At 48.7% G+C, this 11,941-nt stretch overlaps 1 protein-coding gene across 2 annotated transcripts in view; it reads right to left on the reverse strand.

Moving 5' to 3' along the window:
* Maml3 (mastermind like transcriptional coactivator 3) overlaps positions 1 to 11,483 on the reverse strand; it is a 418,526-nt gene extending 407,043 nt beyond the window's left edge. Inside the window, exon 1 of one of the 2 annotated variants that reach the window (XM_076932359.1) lies at positions 10,191 to 11,483. In XM_076932359.1, the coding sequence (XP_076788474.1) occupies positions 10,191 to 10,655 (465 nt within the window). In that variant the 5' untranslated portion in view covers positions 10,656 to 11,483. The remainder of the gene's footprint in view (positions 1 to 10,190) is intronic. The other variant, XM_034500484.2, reaches the window with a different exon arrangement.
* Positions 11,484 to 11,941: the final 458 nt, after the last annotated feature.

Genomic DNA, 11,941 nt, shown 5'->3' on the forward strand with positions numbered 1-11,941 from the left:
CTGGGTTCAGTCCTTAGTACAACATGACATAAAACTCCCAGAGCTGTGGGCACAGACCAACACTATAGGTGACTTCTTTTGAAAAACATATATATTCTGATTTACTCTTCCATTTATTTATTTTGTTAGGGTCAGTCCGTTCTCTTCCCCCTAACATAGGTCCTAGGGATCAAATTCAAGAAGTCAGGCTTGGCCAAAATGGCTTGTACCCACTGAGTTGATCTCATCACTCCTAAAACTATATTTTTTTTAAAGAGACAGAATTATCGTTTGTCCTACAGTGTGCTGTAATAAGTCATATTAAGTCATGTCGGGTTAAGAGAGTCTTCTGTCAGCTGCTTATTTCCCGCTTACTCTCATTATATTCACAGAAAAGTCCACCCTCGCTACAGAAATCCTCAAATCTGTATGAGGATTGTGTGGTTAAAGGAGCTGCAGCATTTAATTGCCAAAACCTAAGAAGGAGATGTGCGACCTCGCCTCAAAACAAAAACAAGACAAAAAAAAAAAAAAAAAAAAAAAAAAACCAACGAAACAAGCAAGCAAGCAAAGATGGAGAAGCAGAAGCCTGCCATAGTGTCTACCAGTGGTGGTTCTTAGACCATACTGTAGAACATTTATAATTGTCAAAAAGAAAGAGGTGAGGCTCTAGGTGTCCCACGAGAGGCCGATGGCTACAGCATACAGGACTGAGGATGGAGCTCAGTTGGTAGAGAAGCCCTGGGTTCGAGTCCCAACACCAGATCATTGATGTACAGCATATGCATGCCCATAGCAGCAGCGCTTGGGATGGACGCAAGAGGATACAAAGTTCAAGCTTCTCCTTGGCTACTTAGCAAGTTGCAGGCAAGCCCAGAATACAAGGGACTTTGTTTTTCTTGGTTCTTGTTTTTAAATTGCATTTATTTATTGTTGGTGTATAAGTGTATGTGCATGGGGTTCGGGGGGGGGGGGTGGGGGAGAGTTAAAGAACTTGTAGAAGTCAGTTCTCTTTTCCTCATACATGAGTCCTGGGTATTAAACTCAGGTTGATATGTTTAGCAGCAAAGCACTGTTACCCACTGAACCCTCTTGCCAGCCCATATATATGTTTGCATGCATATATATATATATATATATATATAGAGAGAGAGAGAGAGAGAGAGTACCTACCTACTTAAATGGGGGTAAAAGTTTATTTTAGGATAATAATGCAACATAATTTCAATTATGTAAAAAATTCTAGCCGGGCGGTGGTGGCGCACGCCTTTAATCCCAGCACTTGGGAGGCAGAGGCAGGCGGATTTCTGAGTTTGAAGCCAGCCTGGTCTACAGAGTGAGTTCCAGGACAGCCAGGGCTATACAGAAAAACCCTGTCTCGAAAAACCAAAAGAAAAAAAAAAAGAAAAAATCCAATAAGTAGTTACATACAACTGGTGATGACAGGAAGACCAGACAAATAGACTAACTCATGGTGATTGAACTGTTTAGTGAAAAACACTGAGAGGAGGCAAGTAAGCCATTCTTACTGTTTACTTTCACTTGGTAATTTATTCAAGCTTCTCCTATCACAGGTAGGTCCTTTCAGAATCACCAAGACATAAGAATGAAAACAGAGACAGGCCCTGCACCGGCCAATTCTAAAACTCTTGCTGGAACCCTGCCACTCACCACTGCATCTCATTCCCTTAGAACAGCTTCCATTTTCATAAAATTGGTTTTACACCAAAACCTGGTTTCTAATAATGCTAACCACTGATCCTAAATTTACGCCCTGAGGTTTACAAGAGCACCTCTGATCCTTTCCTCTCATGACAGCCCCTCAGTCCTACCATGGTCCACGGCACTACACACTCAGCTCTACCTACTGTCTCCACTTGCCGTGGTGTCCAGCCCTTGCACCTTCCTGCTGGCGTCTAGCTAAGTGCTCCCCTTTGGTCTAATTTCCTCTGGAACCCTGACGGCAGGTCAGGATCGTGAGGCTACAAGCCCCACGCAATCAGAAAGAAAATGAAAAGAAAGGGAAAACAAAGTCCAACTTCCGACAATCATGCCCTCGTGTTTTGTGCAACAAGCCAGGAAAGTCTCTACAGAAATGTGAACTGTAGCAGGACGTGGCCGGAGGGCGTGGCCGCCGGCCAGCATAAGTTATCCGCGACTTTGCCTTAGGAATAAAAAGGAGGGAGGAGGCTTTCTTATAGAAATCAATATTTAGAAGTTACAAAGTATCATCCTTGGGGCTTTCCTAAATGTTAGCTCATTGTTGCCATATGAACATATCTAACACACTTTTTGAAACTGCGTGAAGCATGCAGCTATATCCTGTTGCAATGAGGACAAGGGTATCCCTTCACCATAGAGTTTCCAGAGACTACAAGAGTGTCCAACACACAGCAGTGGTTCACTACCAACTCATTTGATCAGCTTATGCGGGCACTGGGCTAACTTAAGCCTCGAGGCGTTCTATTTGCATTGTACACCCTGGCAGGAAGTAACCGTAAAACCAAAGTCCTCCATGAAAACACAGCTAAGGGGCACAGCAACCTCTTGCTCTACTGGTGCATTGGATCCCTAACCACCATGCCCTGAGTCGTGAGAAAGATAACTCTTTGCTTTTGAGACAGGCAAGAAGACAGCGCCAACAACCAAGAAGGGAAAGCCACTGCATCCCCAGTGAGCTTGGACAGACCTGAAATCCAAATGTCACACTACTTTCCAATCCATCAAAGTCCCAGGACTTCTCTCACTCTTAGTAACAGGCAAATCCTGGAGAAACGATGGAGCAAAGCCACGGGGCAAAAAGCCATCCCCATCCTTTCTTCTATGTTACAGCTTACAAGTTACAGTCTATCATAAAGGGAAGCCAGGGCAGAAGCTCAAGGCAGGAACCTGGAGGCAGGAACCCTGAACCAAAGGCCATGGAGGAACACTGCTTACTGACTTCCTCCATTGGGCTTGCTCAGCCTGCTTTTATACACAGCCCAGGCCCAACTGCCCAGGAATGGTGCTGTCCACAATAGGCTGGGCCCTTCCTATCAATCATCTATCAAGAAATGGCCTACAGGCTTGCCTATAGGCCATCTGATGAGGGCATTTCTTGGTTGCAATTCCCTCTCCCCAAAGGATCCTGCCTTGTTAAAAATTAACAAAAAAAACTAACCACGATGGTGTTCTTTGCTGGATATGTGTCAGAATGCCTGGTTTCTACCATGGAGACAAATGTAGCATCCATAAAGTATGACAAACAAAAATGTCAGGTATGGAGAGGATAGACTATTTAAAGCAAACTTTTTGTGCTAACTCCAACTGCCCACACCACAACTACCCACACCACACTGTGGTTAAGTACAAATGATCAAGACCCACCATTTCTCCTCCATCTAGACCCCCACGTTTATCATTCCCTGATCCTGGAATTTGCTCAGCTCTTCCATTTAGCCTTTCCATTGTCTCTAGATACTTATAGCTCTTACCAGGTACCAGCCCCTTCAGATTCATTCACAGTCTCCCAGTGACTAGTCCCCGCACCTGACAATCAATGACAGAAAACTGACCGTTGTGGGGATAACAGGGATAGTTTGCCTCCCAGAGTGGGCGTCATCTGTTCCAGTCAGAGCCTGGCCCTACACAAACGCAAGCATAGCACTCCAGCCCATTCCCTTGATGCGAAAGAAGTGTCAGGATGTGGACAGAGGAAGCACACATTGCACATCCCAATGGCTTCTTCCTCAGCAGAAGCAAATGCTGACGTGGCTGAGGGCCAAAAGGTTCCCATACGAGTAACTTTACACAGCCAGATGCTAACCACCTGGACAGGAGTTTAAGGGGTTAGGAAGGAAAAGCCTGGAAGTTGTTAGTGTAAAATTAAGTATTTCACTGAAGTGTTCTCTAGTTGTTAAGGAAATGCTGAAGAGGATGAAGGTCAGTTATTAGTATTTTAAAAGATCCCATTCCAGCATGAGGTGCCCCCCCCCCCCCCCAGCCAATGGGAAGTCTGACAGTATTTAAAGGCAGTGCCTAAAAGATCCTTAAGGAATCACTTTTCTTGACTTGGAGGAAGTACTGCAAGGCTTTCGTGGTTTTTATTAAGTTCCCCCAAAACAGTATGCTTGCCTTCAAAACAAACAAACGAAGAGCCTACCAGTTCCTTCCTTTTCTTTTGCTTATGTGCACGTGGCCCTCGGGGGAACAGAACATAGTTTCTTTCTCAGAGAAAGGGACTCAAAAACTTATCTAGCAGTTGTCAGACAGAACAACCAGATAGCCTTCCTGAAAAAAATAAAAACAAAATGTGTTTCCCTTCTTTGCCCCTGCTAAACAGAATTCTGATTTCTAAGTATCTGTTAAGCAGTAAGCCCCCAACGACGTTTCATGAGTGCTCTACCCAATCTTATTTCACTTTTCCTCGAAACCTTAGTTTTAAACAAAAACAAATGATGTGCAGGAAAACAAGCCACTTATCGGCAATAGCCATTCCCCAAAGCTGTATTCCTGTGCCACAAACCTGAAAAATTAACTTTTGGATTTGTCTGTTTGAGATACATGCTGTTTTCTTAACAAAAACTTAATTTGGAAAGACTTCAACTTTATCAGCACCAGGGGTGGTGGCAACAGGCCTCTAATCCCAGCACTTGGGAGGCAGAGGCAGAGGCAGGCAGATATAAGTCCCAGGCCAGCCTGGTTTACAAAGGGAGTTTCAGGACAGCCAGGGCTACACAGAGGAACCCTTCTCAAAAAAACAAAAAGCAACAACAACAAACCTTTACCAACAACCACCGTAAATCAGCTTTTCCCTCCTTCAAATCCTAATGTCAAATGAGTTTGAAGTAACAGAGGAGTAAAATATATCATTCTTCTTAAAGCATCATGGGAAGGGAATATATAGTGCCTGAAGGTAAGTGGTTAACATGAAAGACTATACTGATTTAATAGCAATCTACTATCCCCTTAATAAGCTACAACAACAATGGAAACCTATGAAGACTATACATTGTCATGCAAATTAAAATAACATTAAAAATTTAACTTCTATGAAGTACTACATAGACTGTGTACCAGTGCTATGCAATAAATACAGTTTAAAATTCAGTTCATGCCATATTATTTGTGCTAAAAAAAGAGTAAACAATGTGTATAACATTAAATCCACGCTAACCCAAAATGATGTCTTATCCGATTGTCTCTTTAGTTATGAGTGCCAGAAGCACCTGGATTAATTTTTCCTCTGCTAATTCCTTCATCCCGGTTTGTGAAGAGGGTGCTAAAGAGTGAGAGAAAGAAAGAGGAAAAGGCCAGAGCAGCAGGGCAGAGAAGGAAAATGAGAGCAGGTAGCCACGCTTTAAGCCCCCATCAGGAGCTCTCCGACAACTGGACAACTCGACAACTCGGCAACAGGTAAAGTTGTTGGAGACTCCCGGCAGATGCTGGGGAACCTGGTGGGTGGGTTTGCAATCTGGTCCTCTGTAAGAGTTGGATGTCTGGCTGACTCCACAGTTCTCTGTGGTAGATAACGTTTTAAAAGGCAGGTTTTGGCCATCGTAAGCTCTGGGGCAGAGTAGAGCAAAGAACTATTGGAAAACGAACAGAATGCTCATCACCCGCAGGAAATCTCTCAAGGAGCATTCTCAAAGCATCCAAGAATTACTATGTACCACGCAAAACTGTTTCTTGTACTAGATCCTGGGGAGGGGGGCACAGGATCGCAAGGGAATGCTTGCTCACAAGCATTCTTATCTCAAGCAAATAAAAGGCCCTGTTGGGAAACCTAACAGTGAGCTGTGGGTCTCACAGGCTTAGGTAGAAAGTAACTCAACGTAAGCAAACTTTACAGCCCATGATCCGTATCGCTCCTACAGAAACCAAACACTGACCAGAAAATGCTCCTTCCTTTCTTACTATATGCCAGAAAATCATATATATATATATATCCATATGATTCTAAAAGGACAGGAAGAGGAGTATCAAAAATTGCTAACTCCTTGGGAGTCAGCTTTACCTGGGAAGGGACTCAGCCTGAATTTCACTTTGTAGATTATGATTAATGATTAACTGGATTTCTACTTTGCTGGCTGACTGCTGGCCACTCCATACTAAATAAAATGTATCATGACCAAAGGATAAAACAGGATCATATGTATTGTTGCTTGAAAACAACACGTTCTGAGATCTAAAGAGAAGAACATCATATTGTTAAGGACAGAGAAATAAGTTCACAGGTTCACTGAGTCAGGTGATGGGAAAGCAGCAAAGACCATCCCTCTTCCCCATGATGGCAGGCAGATAGAGTGAGTCCAGGCAAAGGTCACCATAAAATAAAAATTTAAAAGGCTAACAGGATTCACTGAGGAAAGAGTTCAGTAGTAGGCTAGTATGTTGGCATTTCCTGGATCTAAACCAAGGATGGATAGGTACATTTTTTGATGGGGTGCAGTTACATCCAATATTCAGTGATTAATACGTATATAATCGAATGAATTTTATGAGATAAACTTTTCAGAGCATGGGTTTCAGAGATTTACACACTCTGCAAACTGTCTATAAATTGTTGGGATGGTGACAGGGAAAAGCCATGAACAGCACAGTTCTCCAGGGTGAGTACGACTACAGCCATTTTGAGATGTCAAAACCACACTGATGTGCTTCTTGATGTCTCTAAATGATGGCATCCTGGTCAAGTCAATCAGGCTTGGGCTTGAAAAGCAAAACGTATCTTAACACTGGACCCAGAACCTGTTCCAAGTGCTGGAATGAACATATTTTGCTACCAGAAAAAAGATCTTAGAAAAAACAATTTCTCCATTGAGATTCTTAAATTCATGAAGTCAATAGTTCTCATCAAGGGGTCTTTGGGGACGGGTGGGGTGGGGTGGGTGGTGGTGGTGGGAAGCCTTCTGTAAAAATAAAACGGTGATGGCCTATGTTGGATTTCTACCTATGTAGAAAGGACCTGTCACCTAAGTAATAGACGCTCAGATCTAGGAGTGCTGCCTGCTCTATGCACCAGCCTACAGAGAACCCACGAAAAAGCCTTAAAAAGGCACCAGGCAAGATTACTTGCTCCCCACCTCCCTTTGCTTTTGGCTTGCTAGTTTGTGTTGTCTGTCTTTCATGTCTATGCTTGTAAACGTGTAAGACAGAAAAGCAAATCCAGAGAAGCAACGCCCTCGTTACATTGTCCTCTTAACCCAAGCCAGGCAGAAGGAACCAATCGATATTTAGTACTTTGGACATATTGGTCCTAAGAAGGTAAACAATAGCAATAAAACAGAAAAGAATCCTATTCAATTTTATTTTTATCATGACTTGTTTGGCTGTGGCTGATCACCGTTTTTCTTTAGGGCTTCCCAAATAGTGAGTCCAATCTGAGAACTAAATGTAATCGCTCTGTGCCCCACCAGAGTACCACTATAATCCAGTCAATTCAAGAAAATGAAGAGGAGCATTTTCTTAGTAACCCATCTTGAAGATTTTTTTTATCTCATACATAGGATAAGCTTAAAGTATTCTTCCATCTCAGAGGTGGATGTGAATTCTGAAACTAATTATTTTTCCAGGAAAATGTAACCCATAAAGGATGGTTACGACGTTAATTTCTGTCTCTGTACACACACTCTACACACAAGTCTTTGCTTAGGATTGAAACGTCACACAGACTTCAAGTTGGCATCTGTGAGGTGCCTGTGATTCGGCAGAAACTAAAATACACTGTTTTGCACACGGGTTTGGTTTATTTCTTTAAGTCAGTAAGGTAAATTATTGGGAACTGATAGAAAAAATTGGTCTTCAAGCAGTCTTTTTTCAAGTTTGTTATTAACTTGCTGAAGTAAGATTCGTTGAGAAATTTATAGTTGTTGTCTTCATCTATTCAAATAAGCTTTGTATTTTCATTTTGAATTTAACCACTGGCTTGGGAGAGATCCCTCCTAGGTAATCTCAGAATAGTCTGGCTGTACCTGCGAGTGTTTTAGCACAGTGGCGCCCCCACCCCACCCCACCCCACCCCACCCCCGTCTTCCTTCCACCATTTAAGGGTGGTTAAGCCCAGAGACAAAACTTTCTGGTCCCTGACTCTACTCCTCTCGCCTCCCAACCAAGTCTCTTAAAAAAAGGCAGTGGCTTTTGTTCCACGGTCGTTCACCACTCCACCCCCCATCCCCCATCCATCCCCAAAGGTCGTAAACTGTGTCAGAAGACGGGAATTTTGGACCTCACGCAAAAAGTCCATTTTGATGCAATTGGGAACAGAGGTGTGCGAACATTAAACGGGGTTGAGGGGGTGGGCAAGGATGGTATCCTCGATGCCTGGCTTATTCTACTCCAGCCTCAGGTTCGCTATCTTCCATGACCGAGAGGGAGGGCAGGGAGGGGGACTAGGAGACTGCGAGGGACACCGATGCCACCTTGGTTCCCCCAGCTACAGTCAAGACCCCGGTCTCGTCTCAGCTCAGGATACAATCAGGAAAAGCCAGTGTGTGCGTGGTTTAGAGCTTCCTGTTTTTAAGAGAGAAGCTCCCGAGAAGACTCTGGGACCCGGGTTCTTCCTCCCACCGCGCTGGTGGCCTGGGGCGGCGGAGGGGGCAGGGCCGGAGGCGCTGGGCGGTCCCCCGGGCTGCGCAGGGCCGCCAAGCGGACAAAGCGCCTCCCGCTCCCTCCCCCACGGCCGAGTTCCAAAAGGGAGGGGAAAGAGGGCCCGGGATGGGGGGGTGGGGGTGGAGAGGGACGCACAGGAGGGAGAGGAGGGAAGGAGGAGGGCGCTGCCGGCGGGACTGGGCTGGAGCGCACTGAGGAGGGAGGGCAGAAAGGAGGGGCCAAGGAGAGCAGAGAGGAGGGAAGGATTCTTGAAGCCCAAGATAAACAAATTGTTCCTCTTCACGTGCGGGGTGGGGGGTGGGAGCGAGCCAGCTCTGAGGCCTCCCCTCCCCCACACCGACTCTTTGTCACCGCCCGCCCTCCGGAGCACCCGGCGACACTGGCACCACCCCTGGCGCTCCAAGATCCGGAACGTGCGCGTCGCAACAGAAAGCACTCGGAGAGGGCGGCCGGCACCGGGCTCCGTGCAGCCGGTGAAGGCACGGTGGGGAAAGCGGGCGCGCTCCGTGGAGAAGGCTATTACCGGGGCCCCGAACCTAGCGACAAGGTGGGGGAGGGAGTGCAGACACCTTTCCCGAGCTTCCGGCCTCCCCCTCCTCCTCTCCCAGGGAAGAAAGCTAGAGAACCCTGGAGAGGAGATAAGAGAAAGGATTCCACCCTCGGGGTTAGGGGTGGGATCGGCCCCTTCCTCCCCCTAGCACTTAAGCCATTGGCTGCGCATCCTCCCGCGAACCCACCCACCCGGCCATTTAAAGCCTTTCTCCTCCCTGCTTTCCTCCACTCCTCGACTCGATGCCCGACGCAGGAAAGTTGGTGGAGTGCGAGGTGGGGGCAAGTTGAAGAAGAGGCTAGGGGGCAATCCTAAACCTTGAGGCAGGGTCAGGACACAGTTCTGGCTCCCCCCCGAGCCGCGTCTCCCTCGACCCCTCGCATCTGCCCCACCTGCCCTGCCACAGCCGCGGGTCTAGAGCGACGAGCGCAGCGCTCGCGCGCCCCGCATCCGCGCGCGCCCCCACGAGTACGCGCGCGCAGCCATCCTCACTCGCATCTCACCCACTTCAAAGTTCATTCACAAAACTCTCAGACTTTCCCAAGCCCAAAGGAGAGGAAGTCGGGGACTCTTCCTTTCCCTCCTAAGGGTTCAGGGCCTGGCGCCTACTCAGAATGTGCGACAGCATCAATTTCTCCCTGCACCCGGCGGATGTGATGAGAGGGGTGGGCGAAAGGGGACCTATCTGGGGAGGCGCGATGGTACAGCGAAAGGTGAAGGCGGGGCGCGGAGAGGAGCAGCGTGGTTTCTACTCCTGGGTGCACTCTCATTCGAATCGATTTCTAAGACAAGGAGGGGGAAACTTTTCCTGCACCTCACTCTGGCACTAAAGCTCCCTCCTCCCCTTGGAGTCGTGACTGGCTTCTCTCCCTCTCATCCCTTCCTCCCCAAATCTGACAACCCTGACAGATTAACAGGTAGCGGCGGCGACGACAGCGTTTACCCAGAGAAAAGTTGACGTTAACCCTTCGACTCCATCCTACCTCACCCCCAGTGCAAATCAGACCCTCACAGCCCCCAAGCCAGAAACTCCACGCCCCCGACCCCAACGCGCACCCCAGTGAGCCCTTACCATGATCAGCGTATGGTTCCTCTGCTCGGCTGAGGCAGCCTCCGCATCTTGCTGGGCTTTACTCGGATGCTGCTGCTTGCCGGTGCCGGCGCCCGATTTCTTGGCTCTCTGCTCCAGGGTCCTCTGATAGAGGCTCACGGTGTCCCGGCGCTCCAGCTCCAGCTGCTCCACCTGAGCCTGCTGATACCTGTTCTCGCAGTTGACGTGGTGCCGCCGGCAGCCCTCGATGCGCTGGCGGAGCCGCTCGACTACCGTGCTGTGCTTGGGGACGGCCGCCGAGCTGCCGCCGGGGCCCCCGGAGCCTCCGCAGCCGCCGGTAGCGGGGTGACTGCCACTCGGAGCAACCGGAGTGCTATTGGGAGTATTCACGCCGATCCCGGCCCCGCCGAGGCTGCTGCTCAGGCTGCTGTTGATGCAGATACTACTACCATTCGCGGCAGCAGCGGGGGCTGCGAAATCCCCCATCCTGCTCCCGGGGCACACTATTTTGGAAGAACTTTTTTTTTTAATCCACCCCCCTATCAGCCTCCTCCTTGGGTCCTAGGATTAAAATAGTTTAAGTGGAACGCGGGGGAGACGCAAGCACATGGATGAAAACAGCGATCCCCACGGGGTGAAAAAAGGGGGGAGAGATTTTTGGGGTGTTTTTTGTTTCCTTAAAAAAACTGTAAAGATCGAGGGGAGAAAAGAGGGGGTGTTATCAGAATACCATCAGACACCTATCAACAAATAGAATCCCAACAAACTGAGCCGGCAGCAGATCGGCTTGCAACTCAAGGGGAGATCCGCTCCTCGCCTGCCTCCTTTTAATAATCCATTATTTTCTAATAAATTCCAGGAGGTTTCCGGTGGTTGGCAAGCATTTTCTCCCTGCGTACCGAAAAACACACCCCATGTACACACACGAGCGTGTGCCTCCAGTGCGGACACGCGCGACACACACTCACTCCACGCCGCATCGAAAAACGGCGAGCTTGCTTATTGCATTTTCCTTCCACAAAAAAGTTTTGGTGTTTATGCCGCCCCGTGTTCTCAAAGTACTTTGGCTGCTCAGTTGCATTTCACAGGAGCCTAGACATCGAGTCCTCGGGCTGGGCAAGTAAACACATGGACAGTCCGAGGCGACTGCAAAAGTAGATCGCTGGAGTCCTTTGCGAAACGCCGCGCGGAGAGCAGCCACTAACGCTCGGCCAGGCTGCCGCTGCCGCCACCGCCTCCGCCACCATCACAATGATCAACTGCTCGCCGCCGCCGCCTCCTCCTCCTCCTCGCGCTCCTCCACCTCCTCCTCCTCCTCCATGCCAGCGGAGTGATATCAGGACGCGCGAGCTCAGTAAACACGGCAGCGGCTGCGGCTGGAGGCCGTGAGACGAGCCCGGGGACCCGGTGCAAAACCCGGCCCGGACTCTCCCCGGGCGGGAGCGGGCGCGGCGCGCACGGACCTGACTCCCGCCTCCCTTGCCGTCCCGCCCCCCTCCTCCCCCCCAACCCAGCTGCTCCTCAGGCTGGGAAGCCCGACCTGCAAGGAGGAGGAGGGAAAGCAAAGACTGGGGGAAAATCTTAAGAGTGGATCACCTTTTGACCCGTGTGTGTGTGTGTGTGTGTGTGTGTGTGTGTGTGTGTGTGTGTGTGTGTGTGTGTGTGTGTGTAAGTGAGCGCGCAGCGCGCGTTTGTGTGTGCGCGCGCGCGAGTGCGCGGGAACGCGCCAGGCTGGCTGTGTTTCCTTCTGCCCAGCGAGGTATCCAGCGAGC

This window comes from Arvicanthis niloticus, chromosome 4 (genome assembly GCF_011762505.2).
Source record: "Arvicanthis niloticus isolate mArvNil1 chromosome 4, mArvNil1.pat.X, whole genome shotgun sequence".
NCBI lineage: Eukaryota > Metazoa > Chordata > Mammalia > Rodentia > Muridae > Arvicanthis > Arvicanthis niloticus.